This window comes from Glycine max, chromosome 9, assembly GCF_000004515.6.
Source record: "Glycine max cultivar Williams 82 chromosome 9, Glycine_max_v4.0, whole genome shotgun sequence".
NCBI classification, from domain to species: Eukaryota; Viridiplantae; Streptophyta; class Magnoliopsida; order Fabales; family Fabaceae; genus Glycine; species Glycine max.
The window spans coordinates 178,455-199,546 of record NC_038245.2 but is presented as its reverse complement, the minus strand read 5'-3'; the positions used below and the strand labels follow the sequence as shown (position 1 = coordinate 199,546).

Below are 21,092 nucleotides of genomic sequence, written 5' to 3'. Positions count from 1 at the left end.
TAAATTATTTGAAAATTCTGACTTAATATTGAGTTAGTATCTGAATACATAAAAAATATTCAAATTGGTTCCTTTACTATTAAGTAACTTAACATCTAATTGATAAAAAAACTTAACAATAGGATATAACTGCCAGACACTTTATACACGTCGAAAACTTTAAAATATTTTTGACTTTGATGAAGGAAAGAGGTCATTTACTAAAAAAATAAAAAATAAAAAATATCGTGGTCTGTCTGGGTGAAGTGGGGAAAAGACGCATGAGGCGTGATATATTATTGTCCATGTGTCATGGACTCATGGAAGAAACGTTTCTGCACGTAACAGCTCTTGTTCGCTACTCCATTTGCCGCCTCTGGAACTCCGAACGTTGAACATGGACGCTGCCAAAGAAGAATTTCTCAGAGACTTTGGTGAACACTACGGCTACCCTAACGGCCCCAAGTCCGTTGATCAAATTCGAGCTACTGAATTCAAGAGATTACAATTACAAGGTCATACATACATCAATCAATTTCCGGATGTTGTTTCGTCTTTCCTTTTCCGATTTCTTATTTCCATAACGCTTTTCACAGATCTTGTATACTTGGATCATGCTGGGGCAACTCTATACTCTGACCTGCAAATGGAATCTGTTTTCAATGATCTCACTACTAACCTATACGCAAATCCTCGTATCCTACCTAATCTTATACGATTGTTTCACATCACACTTCAATATTCTTATTACTGACTTTATTAACTGAAATTCCTTAATTTCGATACTAGACAGCCAAAGTGACTCCAGTTCTGCAACTCTTGACATTGTCAAGAACGCCCGCCAGCAGGTACTAAAGTTCTATTGCTATTGCTGTTTCTTGTTTGAACATTTTGATATCTGTTCTGTAGATTTCTACATCTGCACAGATTTTTGAACTATCACATTCACTCATGCAGGTCCTTGACTACTGCAATGCATCTCCCAAAGAATACAAATGTATATTTACTTCTGGGGCAACAGCAGCGCTGAAGCTGGTAGGAGAGGCTTTTCCATGGAGTTGTAACAGTAGTTTTATGTATACAATGGAGAATCATAATAGCGTTCTTGGAATAAGAGAGTATCCTATTCCTACCTGATAAAAAATAAATGGTAAACCATTCAATTTCATAATAATTGCTTTTGGCTCACTTCAGGAGAGTGAAGGGTAATAGTGCTCTACAACACGGGGGTAGAAGACATAATGAAATTCTAGTGTTCACTTTTGGGTCACAGAGCTGTTGTAAAGAAAAGAAATGGATATACTGTGATAGTTACTGTTCAATACATCGCTGTTCAGATGATACAATGCCTTTAAGTTTAGAAAAATGGGATGAATCTTGGCATGAGGAATGCTAGCAACCCATTCTCTAACACACTTTATCATTGCTGAAATTTATTGAAAATCATAAAATTTTGTGAGTCCCACTAATGATTTTGTAGTTTTCAATCAATAAATTTTAACTAATAGTAGAGTGTGCTGCTAGCACTCCTCATCTAGGCATTGGATGTCTAGAAGTCGTTAAGATATTTTTTTTTGGCATTGATGTGACTCTATTCGATACTTATCAAACCATTTTTCTGTTCAACGGGATTTGAGGACTCAAATATTTTTATATTATTTTTTAGTGATTTTATTTTACTTTCTTGAGTTTGGATTCAGAGAATGCCTTATCTCTTCTGACTCTGTTATTGAATATAGTATTCTCTTGCAATAACACTGCTTTAGTGAAATGTTCCTGTCACATTCTGATAAATATAAAAAACTTCGTACCCCATTGCCCGGAGGCTCTTCGCTATGCAAAGGTATGGGGGAGGGATGTTGTACGCAGCCTTACCCTTGCATATGCAAAGAGGCTGTTTCCGGATTCGAACCCATGACCAACAAGTCACCAAGGCACAACTTTACCGTTGCACCAGGGCTCGCCCTCATTCTGATAAATATAGATGTGTTATTAATTTTTTCCATTATGATTGCTCTGCTACACGAGATGATGAATGACACCATTCTGTGTACCTCCTTAACTAGTATAGATATGCTCTTGGTCAAGGAGCAGCAGCCATTGCAGTAGATATTGAAGGAGAATTACATCCTGAAATATCAGGAGAAACAATTACTACAAAGATATCACCACACCAGGTTCAGAGGAGAAAAGTAGCTGGATCACTGAAAGAAGAGCCAACAGGTAACTCTTAAGGTCATGGATATGTTTCTGTGCCTTAGATGACTTTCTTATATCTGTTTGCTCAATGCAGGTGATGTGTATAATTTGTTTGCCTTTCCATCAGAGTGCAATTTCTCAGGGTTGAGATTTGACTTGGACTTGGTGAAGATTATTAAGGAAGACTCAAGCAAGATCTTGGGAATTTCTTCAGTTTGCCAGTAATATACATCATTCTATCTCTATGTTTTATTGACTCCTTGTATATGACGTTGTATCTTTTATCCAAATAACATGAAAAATGACTCAAGTTATGCATATTTAACTATTTTACAGTGCAGACCCTATCACAGCTTGTCAAATTGATTATGCATGCAATTTATTATTTGCTTGTATGTCCTCATTCAAAATATTCTGTATGTTTTTATTTAAAGGATAAATATTCTGTATGTTGAAAAGAATATATGATAGATAGTAATTAAATAAACTACAACCATTCAAATGTGAACCCATGTAATGCAAGATTTGTTGTTACACTTTTATATATGCTAAATTCCTAAATACTAGAGGTGCAGTGTGACTTTAGGATTTGTTTGTGCATGTGTATGTTTATATTTTCGGATGATACATTCCTGAACATTACAGTGTTATAAAATAATCATGACTTCTGCATTTTTTTTTTAGAATATGAGGATGCATCAATGAGAATTATCCTGTTCACAGAAACTTAAATTTTAGTACTTTGTATTGTTTTTGATAAGCAAAATTTTTATTTAGAGAAAGCAGATGTACAAAGGCAAGATGATAAGAATTCCTCAAAAACTATGAAGAATGAAAGGGAAAAAAAGAAACATGTAACACAACATGCCAATCTCTTTGTTGATCTACCAAAGACACCACTTTAAAAGACCATTAGTAGAACGACATTAGTACTTTGCATATTTTTTTACATGCTTTTTCTTTCACTTTGTTAGTTTGTTTTACTCGTCCTTCCCAATATAATGGAGATCCCAATGACCATAGAAGACACTTAGAATGTGGGTTTGGGCCTAACTCAATCCCGAAAGCTAACTCATTGGGTGAGGGTTGCCCTTCACTTATATACTCTATCTCTACCCAATGTGGGACTTGGGTTTTTCCCACTACACCCCTTCACGCCCAACAACACTTTTGCGCTTCGTGCATGGATAACATGGTGGGTGGCCCTTTGAATGGATCTAGGATAGACTCTAATATCATCTTAGAATGTGGGTTTGGGCCTAACTCAACTCCTAAAGCTAGCTCATAGGGTGAGTGTTGTCCTCCACTTATATATTCTATCTTGGTACTATCTCTAGTCAATGTGGGACTTGGGTTTTTCCCAATAAAGACTAACTAGATGAATTACTATGTTTTTTTCTAAGTCACTCTAAGAGAGCTTTATTTGTCTTTGGAAATTCTTTGAAGCATTGATGATTGTATGTTTACTTATCTGATTACTTTTTTCCCCTTAAGAAATAGACAATGCATTGTTTTTTCTTAGACACTCTCTCTTTCTCTTTGTATGTTTGTGATGATTGTCTATATCTATATGGAGAAAGAGAGAGGGAGCACTTTATTTGTCTGCTGAACTTCTTTGAAGCATCAATGATTGTAGATTTGCTTAACTGTTTTTTTTCCTCATAAGAAGTGGACAGTGGATGGTCTTAATTGATGCTGCAAAGGGATGTGCTACCATGCCACCTGATTTGTCTAAGTATCCTGCAGATTTTGTTGCTATCTCATTTTACAAGGTATGAGCATATGTATTTTAATTTTTTTTTTATCAAGGACTACTTTGAAAATTGATGTTTTTTCTTCTGCATTTCTATTAGCTGTTTGGCTATCCAACTGGGCTTGGAGCTCTCATTGTTCGAAATGGTAAGCTAATGATTGTGAACAACAAATATATTCTAATTTTATGCGGACTTCATGATGTGATAACATTCTGAACTTTGCCTAGAACTATATTTGATACTTTTGTTTATTCATCAATCTTGATGACATTAAGTACAAGACAGTCATCTATGTTTGTATTATATATCTCAGGATGAAAATGTTTGAGTAATTCATTGTATTCTATACCTGTTGTGAATTCTGTTGATACATAGTGTGTTGTCTCAGTTTAGTAAGGAACCCATGTCTTATATGGATGGTAATTTGACTCTGCAAAAGTTTGTCTGTTATTGATTATCTTCTTTATTCTTTTACATTGCAGATGCTGCCAAGTTACTGAAGAAGACTTATTTTAGTGGAGGTTTGTGGCTTAGCATTTACTTACCTCATCGTGGTTTATAGTTAGTTATTTAATTGGTTGGACCCATCACAGGAACGGTTAGTGCATCGATTGCTGATATTGATTTCATTAAAAGAAGGGAAGGTATTGAGGAACTGTTTGAGGATGGGACTGTTTCATTTTTGAGCATAGTATCTATCCGCCATGGCTTCAAAATCCTGAATTCTTTAACTGTATCAGCAATATCAAGGTATGCAGATTTGGATAACTATATAAAATATCCAGTTTTGTACATAAAGTTACTATCATAATATCATTTACCCTTTGAGGTTTTTGATAGATGTTTATTTTGGTCTTGTTGATTGTATGGCTGGTTTAACTAGCTGCTTATGCTTTTCAACATCTGATCAAGGAAAAAATATTGACAAATTCACAGTAAAACAGAACAAATCAGAGCTATTCTAAGCATGTGACAGCTCCTGTAGCAGCATAACATTGCAGTTGGAGCTGTTGTATTGCAATTTTGTGTAACATACCCAAAATTGTGTCAATTTGCCGCTGTTGCAGCTGCAGTTGGTAACGGGACATCGATGCCATTTCATTGTAGTTTATGAGGAAATTTATGCATTTTTGCTTGGGTTGTTTGAAGATAAAATGCACAGCTAGTTTGTAACATACTTGTACCTTGTACTCAGGTCATTTTCACAACATAACAATATAATGGCAATAAAATATTTAGATTAAATGTTCATTATTGATGACCAAAGGTATATATTGATCCTGCATTAATCAAATTGGTCCTTCAATGATAAATTAAAGTCATCAGTTTTGTTCTTTTACGTACCAATTTGGTGTTACTTTAAGAACCAATTGATACCATAAATGGACATTTAAGGATGGATTTGATGTATGTACAAATGGAGGACCAACCAGTGGACACATATATCTTTGGAGGACCAAAATGGACATATATTCAAATATGTAGCTGTTCTTAATAATGAGTTATTTGAAGCTGTTTTCAGCAATACAGTACAATGCATCGGATATCGCTGAAACTACGGAGGCATAATGTAGCAGAAAACCGAGAAAAAGAAGAGACTCTAAAAGATTATCCTATCAAAATTAATTGCAATATAAAAAACACTGATGCAGAAAAAATGGGAAATTTTATGATGTCAATGTTTGGACCATAGTTAATCACAAGTTGGTTAAATGCTACTTCTGATACTGCACAGAACAAAATTTGAAAGAAAATATTTTCAAGATTCAGAAGCAGGTGATCACGATTTTTGACATTTGGAGACATAATATATGGATGTTAGCATATAGTATTTATGATTTGTAAGGTGAATACTGTTTGATGTCTCAAGTGCCATATACCAACAAAAAAATGTTATACCTTAAATTTATGATAACAAAGGGGAATTTTTTTTTGCTGCATCCATGTGTTTTACATCAGACACATGTTTACTATTGTAAATAACAATTCACCCACAAGTTTAACCAATTAGTTGAAAGCCAATGAATAAAATAATCCATTGATGCAGAGTGGGGATTGTTGATATTACTGGGTGTAGGTAAGGAAGGAGAAAAAGAGGAATAGAAATTCAGAATAAGTGGATATTAAATTGGTATGGTGTATCATGATGTGGTACAACATCTAAGAATTTGGATTTAGGACATAATTCAACCCTACAAAATTAGCTTGTAAGGTGAGGATTGCCTAAGCTTTATAAGAACTACATTGATCATATCTCTAGTTGATTTGGGATCTCAACCCCACAAGACTGGCTTGTAAAGTGAGGATTGTCCAAACTTTATAAGAACTACATTGGCCATATCTCTCTAGTGTATTTGGGATCTCAACACACACCCTCTAGTTTAAAGTAATTTATTATAACATATTGTTTTCCTTTAAGTTGTCTCAACATTATTTCCTTTGAATTTTTATTTTTAAAAGCATGCAAAATTGTTTCCTTGTAGACATATAGCATCTCTTGCCTTGTATACGAGGAAAATGCTCTTGGCCATGAGGCATGGCAATGGATCTAGTGTCTGCATCCTCTATGGACACCATAATTCAATGGTTAGTTTGTGCACAATTTCTTGTCCTTCCCATTGAATTTAGTACCTGAGGTGTTTTTTCCTCATGCTACATAATACTATTTTATATTCCTTATTTGTTGGTAGTTAGTACAGCATTGAAAAAGAATAAGAGCCTCGGAAATGACATAGTTTTCTTGTTTTTGTAAATAAAAAAATGTACTTACTACCTTCGCACACACAATGCACATATATCAGCAGCAGCAGGTCACTCAAGTGATTTCATTTATTTTCTCCATCTGTCTTTAGGAACTTCGTACTAGTTAATATTGTTTTTATTTTAATCCAGAAACTGTGTCATGAAATGGGTCCAATAATTTCATTCAACTTGAAACGGCCTGATGGCTCTTGGTATGGATACCGTGAAGTGGAAAAGCTGGCATCACTTTCAGGAATTCAGCTAAGGGTATAAATTATGGATTTCTTCATGTTAATATTTTCTTTTTGTAAATTCATGTAGTCATCTTGGTAAAGTATTGTTTATTTGTACTTTTGCAATGCTTTTGCATTAAGGTTATTGATTGAATGCTGATTTTTATCTTCATTTGCTATCTGTTTAGACAGGATGCTTCTGCAATCCAGGTGCATGTGCAAAATACCTTGGCTTGTCTCATTTGGATCTTATTTCAAATACTGAGGTATTTATACCATCTTCTTACGATGATTGGTTTATCTATGTTATGAGTGTATATTGTATAACGTAACAAATGATTTTTATTTATTTATTTGTTTTTGTATTTAGGCTGGTCACGTTTGTTGGGATGATCTTGATATAATCAATGGTAAACCTGTTGGAGCTGTAAGAATATCCTTTGGCTACATGTCAACATATGAGGATGTCAAGGTTTGAAATCTTTGGACCATTTTGCATTTTTGTTCAACTTTTGGAACAATTTAAGCTCATCTGGTTCTGTATTCATTTTCATTTTGTTCATGAGTAACCTATACTTTCTTAATATGGAAAATAGATAACTTATTGAGTTAAAATAGGGCACCAAAGACTATGTTATGAATTGCTAATTCTGCTTGGAATTCTAGCTTGGTGTGTTAATGTTGGATTAAGCATATTTTTCAAGATTTTTGTTACCCTTTTCACAAATCTAATTTTGTTATATTTTTTATCTTCTGATTTTCAGAAATTTGTTGATTTTGTTGCAAGTTCCTTCATGTCACCTCAAATTCACATTGACCATGGGAATCAAATGAAAGGTCCACCTCCTTTTCTAACATCAATTTATTCTTTGTACTTGATGAATTCAAGTCCCAATTGCTTATGTCCTTTAAATGACAAGGACTTGCTTTTTTATTGCATTTGCATTTTTGCCCCTCTCCTTCCCATATGAAAAGGCACAAATAGATTTGCGTACATGAATATAGTGCATGCTTTAATGCAGCTACATAGTAAGCTTACTTGACAATTTTCAATATGGGATTCTTACAAGCTAGTAAATTTTTATGTGGATTTCTTCTAATAATTTCTTCAGGAAGTTTGTTTAACTGATATCAAAGATTTTATGCTGTTGTTTATTTTTCTTTTATGCGAGGGCAAGGCTTGGTGCAATGGTAAATTGTTGCCTTGTGGTTTGGAGGTCATGGGCTCAAATCCTGGAAATAACCTCTGCTTGTAGGGGTAAGACTGCATATATCTACCCTCCCCAAACCTCACTTGGTGGGAGCCTCGTGTACTGGGACGCCCTATTTTGTTTCCTTATATGCCCATTAGTAGTATTTCTTGGGTATTCTAGAGGGTTTCTAGTCGCCTTGGCTGATATTGTTCTCTCTCTCACTATATTGTCTAAAGAAAAATGAAAATGGCAATCATATTTGCTACTTAGTATTACTTATTCATTTGCCACTTTCCTGCCTTCTTACTTGCTGTGGTGCTGCATTCAACTCAGAAGTGAACTTTTGTTTGCCAATGCTCAAAGTTGGGATGAAGCATCTTGTCTTAGTTGCAAATCTTAAACATCACTCATCATCTTCCTTTTCTCTAAGAGGAGCATCAGAAAGATGAACTGGCTTGTCAATACTCAAACAATGCTCTAAGCTCAATCAGCAGGGGATGCAATTCTCCCGACCATTCAAGATGTGATTACTGATTTCATGGGTGGTAATCATCTCAATCGTTTTGGTTGGGGAAAACATTGCATTGGTCTATGTGATTCCGTGAATTTTATGTATCTTATCTCCAACATTATCTGCTGTTGAATCCATTGAACTTCAAAGAAAGTTGCAAGTACCAAAGACAATCACCACAAAACAGGCACAGAAGAACGCCACGGGAATGGACAACCCGAGAAAGAAGACAATTAGAAGGAAGAAACACCAAGTGGCTCCAAACTCCAAATAGATGAGTGTCCCATATCAGATCAGAATCATTGGAACTTATCAAACAGGCCAAGATCATTATTAGAATGTCACACGTAATTGGAAAACTACCCTATAATGGATAAGAAATACGGAAACCAAACAGCAAGAAATCAACCAAAAGCTAGACAGAACTACCACTGCTGGCCAGTAAGCTGTTACCAACTTCCTGAGTGAACATATCATGCCAGAAACATCTCAGATGGCATTGAAAAACTTAATAAATGGCATGCCCACACTCGCCAAATCAGGGCATCTGCATGGAACACATTGATTTTGGATCCTTGAGCATGTAAACCAACTCTTTTTTTGCATGCACAATACTTGATGCAACGTGTTAGAAATGGACTAGGCCTAACACTCTATCCCAAAAGATAGTTGGGGGGAGGGGGAGGATTTTTCAAGCCTTATAAGTAGTATCTTGGCCTTATTTCTAGCTAATGTGGGATATCTTGACACACACCCTCACACGCAAGAATGGACATCTGGATTGGAGTGTGAAGTTTACAGGACTACATCTCTTAGTGGCTTGACATTAAAACTAGATAGACTCTGGTATCATACTAGAATTGGACTGATAACTATAGAGGTAGAGGTAGTCCAGGAAAGAGTTCAAGTAAAACCATCTAAAGGAGATCCAAAATTAAGTGGCTTTGTTGAAGAATTAGTTATAGATAGAATACAATTGTGTCATTTGATTCATGTAGCTTAGCCCATCTATTGGGAAAAGACTTTGATTGTTGTTGTATATAAAAAGCTTTTGTGTTTGCATGGCTTCCTAGAATCCCTTCGGGCAATGGCTCTTTATATGCTCGCTCTCCAAAATCCTTCCACAATTTGTGTTCCAGATAAAAAAGAGATCTTAAAGGGGACAATAACCTTCCTTGCATAATTTCAATGTGTAGAGCTATAAGTCAAATTCAGTTTGTATTTTTTAATCATCAATTAACTTATCAATTGTTGTATTTCTGTTGTCACATAAATAATCCAGGATTTTGTTAAATATCTCTAGTTAAAAGCTATGTTACACACATTGTTTTGACTGTTTGGTCTGTCCTACTTAAAACATTCTATAATTCTGTTTTTATTGTTTTAGATGGACATTTACTCAGTTGATTGCCTGCAGGCCTTGATAAGGGTTTTGTGGATACTGGTTATTATCTCAAATCAATTACAATATATCCAATAAAATCCTGTGGAGGTTTCAGTGCAAGCAGTTGGCCTCTTAGCAACAATGGTAATAATTTATCCCCCCCCCCCCCACACACACACATATATTAGAGATATAGTTGGTTAAGTGTTTGTTAGTTGTGAGTTGCTAGTTTGTTGCCTATATGAAAGTCTTGATGTAATCCATTTGTACTGAACTTATCTAAGTTTTATACTTTCCTCTCAATTGAATCATGTTTACTAACATGGTATCAGAAAACCTTGAAATTTTTCCCACTGCTTCATTCCTTTTCTTCTCATTTTGTTTATTTTCGTTCTTATTCTCCCAAGAGAAATCATACAGGTTTTTCTCTCCTTGTATTTTTTTTTATCAGATTCTCATTTCTTCCACACTCACATTTTTCTTTTGCTGTCCCTTTAAAGCCTAACATTCACTACCATAGAGCATAGTGGATGTATAGCAATACGATAAAATTAGCCTTTAAGTTTGGTGGGTACTTTGCAATCACAAATAACCTTGATGCATTTCTCCATTTCAGCCATCTTGCTTGCATTCTCTGTGTGACATCCTCATTAATTTTCCCATCATTTTGTAGTATTGATCCCATATATTTAAACTTACAAACTTGCGGTATGATATCTTCTCCCATTTTTACTTCCAAGTCACAATCTTCTCTTGCTAAGCTTGCAATGCATATACATTGTCTTATTCCTACTTAAGCAAAAACCCTTTGTTTCCAAAGTCTATCTCCAAAGTTCAAGTTGGAATAACTGCTTTCCTTGATTCCTCAATCAATATTATATTATCCACAAAAAGCATCTAATAAGGAATAGTCTTTTGTATGTCCCTAGCAAATCCAAAAGTGGATTAAACAAGGACTTAAACCTGACCCTTATGTAATTCTATGCTTATAGGAAAGTCTTTAGTCTTGCCTCTTGGAGTTCTCACACTAGTAGTTACCCCATCATACATGTCCTACATAGCTTGAATATATGCCACACGAACCCCTTTCTTTTCCAAAGTCTTCTACAACACTTCTTTTGGCACTCAATCAGAAGTTTTTTTCCAAGTCCATAAAATTCATATGCAAGTCTCTTTTAACTTCAGTACCTTTCCATCAATATTTGTAAAAGATAAATGGCTTCTGTTATCGACCTTTCCAACATAAAACCAAATTGATTCTCCATAATCCTCGTCTCTCCTCTTAATCTTTGCTTAATTACCTTTTCCCATAGTTTCACAGTGACTCATAAGTTTTATACCTTTGTAATTAGCACAATTTTAAGTATCTCCTTTGTTTTTAAATATAAGAACCAAAGTGTTCTTGTTTCATTCCTAGCACTCCAATGATCATGCCCAATTCTTAGCATTATTGCACCCTTGTAGAACTATTCAAGAGCATATATATCTTACATTCTCAGCATTATTTCTCACACGTTCAATTTTTTTTCCCAGTTTTACTTGCTTCTGATTTTTTTTTAAAAAAAATTCAATCTAGTGAACCGGTCATTTTTTCTCTCTATAGTTTCTCTTATAGCCTTTGATGAAAAGGTTTTCCTTAAATTTTGTGCAGGCTTGACACATGATCGCGAGTGGATTCTCAAAAGCCTAACTGGTGAAATACTTACACAGAAAAAGGTAAGCTGTTGTATGAAAGACGAGCTCTAAAATTTAGATCATCTGTGATGCAGGATGCATACTTCAGGAACTGCATCTTGTCTTGTATGTTTTGGTTGAATGCATGAGAATAGTTTTTCTTTCTTTGAAAATTTTGATCAAGTGTAGGTGAATAGCAGTAATACTCTTTTCTCATGGGAGTTAGTTTATGCCATGTAACAATGGATTAAAACAGAACCAAAATGAAGGGTTGATTAGATGTTCAAGTCTTCATGAACCTTTTCAATTCAAACCTTTAATTGTATGGTAGATGGATGAAGAACTGGATGCTTGATTATGTACATAAAGAGAAGAAAAGAAAATAGTAGTATTTCTTGAAGTTCACAAATTAATATCTCTTATCTGATTTTATGACTTTAAATGTTCTGGTTTATTAGGGTAATATTAAATATCCTATAATTTAGGAAATCAATCTTTATGATGCTGATATCAATAATTTATTTTCCTGTGATTTCTTGGTCCTTTATTTCCCTCCTCCTATAAGAGGGATTCAGCTACAGTACTGTTATTTAATAATATAGACAAAATATTCTTGAAGTGTATTAATATAAAAAAAATGTGAAAATGTATAAGGAACACGTGTAAATATAAATATTTAAAAGATTATCTCGTGTGTATGTGTGTCCCTATGCTCCCACTAGTCACTACCCAAAATGTCTAGGACGGCCATTGTACTGAAGGAAGAAAATTTATATTGGATGCACTAATTTTTTCTCAGGTAGCCTCCTTGTGTATGTATTTATACTTGAACAAAGACAAGCACAATTTATATACATTTAAAATACTGATGCATTTATAATTAACCTAGTTACAACTAAGAGCTTCAGTGAAGATTTCACACCAGCTGTTGTCCATTGTTAACTCGTTGGCAAGTGTATCAAATTGTCACAAGTAGTAAAGTACTCAGAAGTTCGAGTGTCGAATCCACAGGAACTTTGTTTGTACTTAGATTAATGAAGCAATAGATAAAGAATTTAAAATAAAGATAAGAAAATAGAGTAGATAAGATAAAGATTTAAAGATCAAAATAAAAGATTTAAATTAAAAGATGATAAAAATAGAAGATAAAGAAAATAAAAGTAAAAGATAAGAAAAATAAAAGATTACGATAAAGATAAGAAAAGATAAAAATAGAAGATAAAAATAAAATAAAATCAGAATTTGATAACGTTGGGACCTAGCCTGCCTTATCTGCCTAGGATGTATGATTTTATGATTTTTTTTACCAGGTGATTTTATCCTATCCACATTGTTAGAATACTTGCCCGTGATGTCTCAAGATGACAAGCCTATTTTATTTACCTATCTCTCAAATGTCTTTGAAAAGATTCAATAAATAAAATGCATGAATGTTTAATTCTAGATGTTTGCTGTGACACATGGACATAATGCAATCATTCTATGTTTAACAATGATTTTATTAAGATATCCTTTCTTCTTGTTCGATTAAAGGTTACCCTATCTCGAGGGTCAACACCCTAAAATCGATACATGCCTATTCTCTTTAAATCTTAATTAAAGGTTACCCTCTCTCGAACACCTGACCCCTAACAGAATATAAAGATGAGTATGCAAGATAAAAATAAAAAAGATAATAGGAAAGAAAACACTTGATATTGCATTGATAAATAGTGAGTACATCATACATCGCTTTGATTTTTAGGCCTACTAGGCCCTAACTAAGGGTTTAGCCACTCATGGCCATTGAGGGCTTTACAATGAAAAGAGGTGAAAGAAAGGGAGAAAATGATTTTCCCTAAAGGGGATTCTGTAGTGGTGTCTTTTCTAATTGGCTTGACTCCTTTTTTATAGTTGTTGTAGTGGACTTAGGCCTGATGCTAGAAATCTTCCTTTTTGATATCTTTTGGGTCTGTTTTGCTTTTAATCATATCTTCCTGAGACTTCCTAATATTTTGGATATTTTCTTGATCTTTTTCTCTTTTAATCTCTTCATTTCATATCTGCAAGGAAAAATATCAAATCTTAATATTTAAGCCAAATTAAATAAATATTTTTAAAGATATTTTCAATATATTTTTATTGTAAAAAATAGCTCATATTTAGCAGTTATCCATTCCTCACGTGAAATGTAGAAACAAATTTTTGTTGGAGTCTTTCCCAACCTCAGTATGCTTTCTCCTCTTTTGGACGACTGGATAAAAGACCATGCAAAAAGCTGCTTCGTTATCAGTGACCTTGCACTATTGAAACCAATTTTCTCAAGTAATTGTTGTGATAATTTCAACTCACAAGTAGTCTGAGTTATTCCAAGGGACACAATCCAATATTCACGAGAAAGTGTTCAGGAAACTTACATAATGCTCATTCGTGCATGCCAAAACAATGTTCTTTGACACTAAGTGAAGAAGACTCAAATCCTCTTCCTTTGTAACAAACCAACTTCCCCGATGATCACATTTGATGTCTTCTTGTCTTTGACTCACCTGACAAAGAAGGTTCTTCATAATCTTGCGTTTTTTGACCTCATAAGTGCATGTAATGAATATAAGTTCAAAGAGAAATTATGGAAGAATGAACCCTAATAAGGACATCCATCCTCCAAGAAAATAAATCCTTTTTCAAATCTGTCTCAGTTCAATTGCATGATCAAACATATACATTATTGTATTGTGCAAAATTCCAAATAAATACTTTGTTAATTTCTAAATGTATTTCAATTTTTCTCGGCACTATGCTGTTAAACATTGGCTATAATTAATTTAATACATCTTTGATGCTTAACATTGAATCAATTTGGTTGCTTTGAGTATAGACTTCTTTTTGGTAATAAAAATTTTAGGATGAGAGGAGGCTCTACCTATTCTTAGCCTAGAGCAAATTGCCAACCACGGTGAGGATGTACACCTTGAATTTAGAATTGTTCTACATTCATTCATCTAATTTGTTTGGTGTCCCTTGCTTTTATGGTTTATACTCTTGCTAATACTTATTAGTCATGTCTGTATGAAGCTTCTGTGGATTCAGGTATTAAGCTAAGATTCCTAGTGTTGCTACCTTCACTAGTCTTAATGATGAGATTCCAGCCAACTCTGTCTATCCCTCACTCTGAATTTTGTTACACGTTTACCGAGTTTTCAATTTTCACAAATTATGCTTGATTGTGAAGTTTTGACTTGTTTGATCTTAATTTTGTAGGTTCCTGAAATGGGCTTTATAAGCACCTTTATAGACCTCAGTCAGGGAATGTTGTTTGTAGAATCTCCACGTTGTGAAGAAAGATTGCAAATTCGGCTTGAGTCAGATGTTTATGGTGTTATAGAGGAGATTGAACTATATGGACAGAGGTATATGATGTTATGTACATTATCCATATATGGATCAACTTACCCTTGCAAACTTATTGTTATGCTTGAGAAAGTTTGTGATTGTGCAAATGAATTTTCTGAATAGTTGAGTAAGTTACGCATCTGATCTAGTATTATATACACTCTGGAGTACATCATGAATGGTATATTCTAATTACAAAAAATAGCTACATATGCGATTTTGAAAACTAATTGTTACAAATTTGAATAGATGTTTAACTACTATATCCAATACTCCCCCTCCAGTTAGAGCATAAATGTTCCAAGCTTGGAACAAATATATTGAATTCTTGATCCTCTTAGAAATTGTGAAGATGTTGCTACACATACAAATTTTGAAAAATTAATTGCTACAAATTCCAATAGGCATTTTACTCTTCTAGTTGATTATTAGAATTGACAGATTTAGTAATGATTTCTTTATAGAGAAATTATTCCTGAATAAAATTACAATCAATTTAAATATGTTTTGTTCTTTCATGGAACACTAGATTGGAAGCTATAGAAGGAACCACTTGAGTATCACAACATAATTTCATTTGCCAAGTATTACCTAACTTCAATTCTTGAAGTTTTTTGATCCAAATGAGGCCACACGTGATTGTAGCCTTATTCCTATATTCTACTTCTGCATAAGGCTAGGATTTGGTGAGCTGCCAAGTGACTAAAGCTCTTAGCTGATCTAGTATTTATAGACACCTTGGCTAAGATTACAATTTTGTGTTTACTGGGAGATTAATGATGATTCTAGTTCCTAAGTACATGCATGTATTCTAGGTACAACAATAGCCATGGACATAAATTTGAGGGACTAAAAAAGTGTCTCAAATTTGAAGAACTATAAACATATTTAAGCCTTATTAATTTATAATCTTTTGTTGTACATGTATTCTTATGTATCGTTAAGGGTAATTTCATTAGTTTGGTACGTACATACACTGGTGTTGATTAATTGAATCTGAGAATATCACATGAACATTTAAGAAGTTTGTAAATTGTTTTACAGTGTCAGCTTTATTTTGATCTCTCATGCTTGGAATTATTTTATTTTATTTTTTATTTCTATATTTTCTTAGGTACGAGGTATATAGTTATGACAATGAGACCAATTCATGGTTTAGTGAAGCCATCGGTAAAACTTGCTCTTTGTTACGGTATTCTAGTTTCGATCAGGATTTTATGTTAAATAAGATCAAAGGTGCAGCCACATGTAGAGATCCGAAGAACAAACTTAATTTTGCCAATGAAGCACAGTTCTTACTTGTATCTGAGGAAAGTGTTTCTGACCTAAATAGAAGATTAAGCTCAGGTATTCTCGTGTACCCATTTTCTTATATAATATACCAGTCCTTGTCTTTCGTTACTTCAGTTTCATTATAGAATGCAATAGAATATTTTGATTGATGTTTGACAAATTTTAAAAACCTAGTTAATGATGCATAAAGGATTGCACTGTTGCTGATTCAGAGGGGATTTTAATGTAATAAACAAAATAGAAGGGCATGTGAAATTCCTTAGAAAAGATTAAATTTTCCTTTAGCGATCACTTGTATATCACAAACCGTTGCAGCATGTGATGAATGGTTTATGTTTTATTTGCTTTCTTCTTTCTGCTTTTCATGTTGTATAGATTTTATTTCCTTGTATGTTTTTACTGCCTCTTTGTTAGGGTTTTGTAAGGTATGAGACTTGAATCCCACATTGGGAGTATGGGATTTTTGTGTAGGGTTTATTTGTCCTTGGGCTCTCCCACTACAATGATTAGTTTTTGTGGTGTGGTTTTCTCAAAGATCTTATTACTTTTTTCCTTTAATTAAGATGACAATTTTTTCAAGTTGATATTATAGCTCCCTGTTAGAATATTATATGGAAATATCCAAAAGTATTTTATATCTTAGATTATCTTCTAGGATTAGTTTCCTTGATTCTTTATTATCTCTTACAATTGGTTATCATATTTCCTTGTCTTATCATCATGATTTTTTCCTTAATTAGTTCGGATTATGATTAGTATTCTTAGAATTTTGGATTAGGACCTAATTCAACCCATAAAATTGACTAGTTAGATGAGGACTGCCCAAGCTTTATAAACTTTATTTAAGCCATATCTCTAGTCGATGTGGGACTAAACCATCACCCTTGAGGTTGCAATTAAGGCATCCCCCAAAGAGGCCGCAATTAAAGCGACTTTCCACATTTCTCTTCACACTTAGGGATACTGGCCTAAAGTGTGGCAAATGCTGGTGGTAAAAAACAATGGGCCTACGATAAACTTTGATACCATATTAAAATGTGGGCTTATAGTATCTTAGAATTTGAATTTAGACCTAACTAAACTCCACAAAATTAGCTTGTAAGGTGAGGGTTACTCTCACTTATATATACTATTTTGGCTATATCACTAGTCAATATGGGATCTCTAACACACACCCCTCACACCAAGAACTAGACATTTCGAGCGTAAAAGATTATACATTTGCAGGTGGTTCAATAAGGGTAGTCTAATAGGTCCAACAACCTTGTTTATCGTGTATCTTCATTGTGAACTTTACCACCTTTTTGTGTCCTGAACTACATTCAACAATATTTTCAGTTCTCATATTTCTAATCAAACTTTATTAGTTATATTGTTATTTATCTCTCAACCCCAATATGTTGGAATATTGAATGTTTTCCAACTATAATTGATGTTATTAGATGTACAGAAGGGCATATATGGAAAAGTGATGCAAGTCAGTGCAAGTAGGTTTCGTCCCAATCTTGTGGTATCTGGAGGTAGGCCTTATGCTGAAGATGGATGGAGATACATTAGGATTGGAAACAAGTATTTCAGTGTAAGTGCAAATAACCTTCTCAATGATTCGATAGAACAAGTTTCTTCTTATTGTGCAATTGGACATAGTAGATAGATAGCCCTTTTTGACCAACCTTGAATTATGCTGCTTGTGTTGATTAATGGTATTGATTTGAGCAAATTCATGGATGTTGTCCTTCCGCGTTACAACTTCCATTATCTGCTCATGTAGCAATCTGCTAAACTAATATAATTTCCATGTGAATTTGTCTCTATTTGTATTTCATCTTTGCTTGTTTTTTCTGATGAGATCTTCATTAGCACATTTTTTATAAGAATGCCCTTGATAAGAGTAGTGTATTAATATTAGGGTTTGACAATTAATTCAAGAGAATTTGATAAGAAATGAATTTGAGAGATTTTCTATCATATTGTTCGATCAATTCTTGTAAGCAAGTTGGGCATTTTGGATATCTATGGACCAACTTGATGGGGGTGTCAAAGTTGTTAAGTTATTTTAGAATATAATAATTCTAGAACCCTTAGAAGAGAAAAACAATATTTCTTACTATTGATTGACAAGAATTATATGAGAGAGTTATATATGTAGAGATAGCTAGGAGAAATCCTGACCACTCTGATTACCAAATAAATACAAGAATGAGATGGAGAGAAAATAAGGGAGAATCAAATAAGTTTAGATTTGAATAATCTAAGTCTAATCTTTATCTTAACTACCTAAATCTTCTAGAATAATTATTTGAAATAAAAAATAAAAGCACGTGCAACTGTTGACACCCCAGCAAGTTGGTGCTAAGATGTCCAAATGCCCAACTTAAAAAATAAAGAATTCAAAGTCATGTCTAAACAATCCTTTTGCAATAATGCTTGCCACTTACTGTGAAGTACGAATATTTTTCATGCCAGTTAGGCTTTCATCCACCTTCTATTTTATAAAATGTCTGTAGTTTCTACATGCTTGGTTCGGGTATTTTGAATTGGATTTTGGGAAATACTAATTGCATCCTTGTTATCACAGTACAACTTCATAGGAAGAGTCATAAGAAGTTGTAAATCTTCTAGAATTTTTTTAAGCCTTAGAATTCCACAAACTCCTTGTGCCATTGCCTTATATTCAACCTTTGCACTACTATCTACAACATTTTGTTTTTTTTCTCCTCCATGTAACCGAATTTTCCCAAACAAATGTACACTAGCCAGATGTTTACTTTGATCAATAATGGATCCAACCCAGTCAACATCTATGAACAACTTAAATGCCTTGCTGCCCAATTTTCTTCAACAACAATCCTTGTGGTATGCCACCTGCGATTCTGCATCTCTTCTTCCACCTTAATAAATAGTTGTACAATGTTGTTCCTTGTCCAATTTTAGGGTTTATGGGTGATATTGTCATATGAAGTATTAATCAAGACATAAACAATAGCAGCATGCATGATGTGATGAAAATGTCCTTCATACAGCTGTATGCACTACTTGTAGAGAACAATATTTCTTTTGCTTAATTTTGGGGATTTGATTGTTTGACCTCTCTCTCTCTCAATTCACCAGTCGCTTGGGGGATGTAATCGATGCCAGATAATCAACCTTACAATAAATGCGGGACAAGTGCAAAAGTCAAATGAACCTTTGGCAACTTTAGCATCCTACAGGAGGGTAAAGGTTGGCCAAGTTGTTTTTAACTAGATTTCAGTTATATATTTGATTTATTTTAATGCATCAATATTCTAATATAAATATATTACAGCAGGGAAAAATTTTGTTTGGTATACTGCTGAAACATGTTTCTATTGACGGAGAGCAGCAAAAAGGTGATTTCTGGCTTCATGTGGGCCAAGATGTGCATCCGGATTAAAATATGCAATGTGTGTGTATAATCATACACAAATGCCTGCAAATTCATGTCCTCAATATAGTTCGTGACCTTGTAGTGCATGTGGCTCTAAAGTATCATGTATTTTCTTCTTTATGTCGTGCAGTTCCACAATTGGGGTTGCGAAATATGCTCTAATGTGAGAATGAATATTGAAAAAATGCATATTGGTAATAAATTTTGTAATGTTGTATAATGACAACAAAAATCAATAATAAAGAAGGTATGATGTGATTTGATTCAACCACCCAAGATCATGAAAAAAAAGCTTAATCATCAATTCAGTTCTCAAGTTTTTAAAAGATTCAATTTGGTCTTAAAGTATTTTAAAATGCATCAATTTGATCTTTTCCGTTCAATTAAACTGATGGATTGTGAATTCCAACAATTTTTGTTTACGAATATGATATCTTGCTAATACACATATCCGTACGTCGGCAACACACGACAACATCACTTAATCTGGTGTCCTCCCCCCATTTCATCTCATTACTGATCTTCAATGAATGAATAAGTAGGAGTAGAAGCAGTTGTAACAAGAGATAGTGTCCCAAAAGCTAAGGTTCCCTTCCCTGTTGTCGGTGACGCAAAGCTCGTGATAGATCTCAACACCATCCTTGTCGCATCGATACAAGAGGTCAAAGACTACATCTCACACATCAAGTACATCTTTTGCTCCTAGCTCTACCAAGGAATATTCGTGGTGTGGTTTTGCCTAAAAATTAGTTCGGACCAAACAAGAAAATTAAGTGCGATGTGGTTTGGTTCAACTTTTGTGGTTTGAAAATTTTGTTAATGAGTAATAAAATATGCTTAAAAAGCTTATTATAATTGGACACAACTTGAATAATAAATAGTTCAACAATCAACATTTACGTAATCCTGTTTCCAAATTCCAACGACTAAACTTATAAAAAAATAATAAAACAACATTAATAATTAGTATTATTATTTTAAATATTTTTAAATAAGTGTAGTTTGATAATTAATTTGTAAGTATTTATTTTTATATTTTGGAAATTGTATTAATTGTAAAATAATTTACACTTATAATTTATGTATAATTTATTTGAGTTGTTGTGGTCTAAAATGATTGTTTTTTGTGGTTACAATTTCATGAATTAGAATTAAGTTGAATAATATAATTTATTTTAGTACATATGGTTAGGTTATAATTTTTTATCTATTATATGGTTATCAATTTTAAGTAGAAAAAGTTGATGTTATTGGTTTTTAATATATAGGATTATCAATTTAATGTTTTATAATATTATATGCAATAAAAAATTAGTTAGGGTTTTGTGTTATAATATATGTATGGTGCGGTT

The 21,092-nt window shown here is 33.6% G+C and overlaps 1 protein-coding gene across 8 annotated transcripts; it reads left to right on the top strand.

Moving 5' to 3' along the window:
• Positions 1 to 239: 239 nt before the first annotated feature.
• LOC100787334 (molybdenum cofactor sulfurase) lies at positions 240 to 20,008 on the top strand. 8 transcript variants are annotated; one of them, XM_006586679.3, is made up of 22 exons: positions 246 to 494; positions 576 to 674; positions 769 to 827; positions 937 to 1,097; positions 2,051 to 2,202; positions 2,273 to 2,399; positions 3,845 to 3,950; positions 4,032 to 4,077; positions 4,415 to 4,453; positions 4,526 to 4,682; positions 6,416 to 6,518; positions 6,825 to 6,941; positions 7,096 to 7,173; positions 7,278 to 7,379; positions 7,672 to 7,744; positions 10,029 to 10,139; positions 11,647 to 11,711; positions 14,907 to 15,055; positions 16,153 to 16,385; positions 17,774 to 17,910; positions 19,443 to 19,547; positions 19,642 to 20,008. In XM_006586679.3, exons 1-22 carry the CDS (start codon positions 377 to 379, stop codon positions 19,744 to 19,746), a joined length of 2,442 nt encoding a protein of 813 aa, XP_006586742.1. In that variant the 5' UTR covers positions 246 to 376; the 3' UTR covers positions 19,747 to 20,008. The 8 variants fall into 8 exon arrangements, 7 of the variants coding, with proteins under 7 accessions (XP_006586742.1, XP_006586741.1, XP_040861203.1 ...); XM_006586678.3 differs by having other exon boundaries at positions 19,639 to 20,008; XM_041005269.1 differs by having other exon boundaries at positions 247 to 494; positions 3,848 to 3,950.
• Positions 20,009 to 21,092: the final 1,084 nt, after the last annotated feature.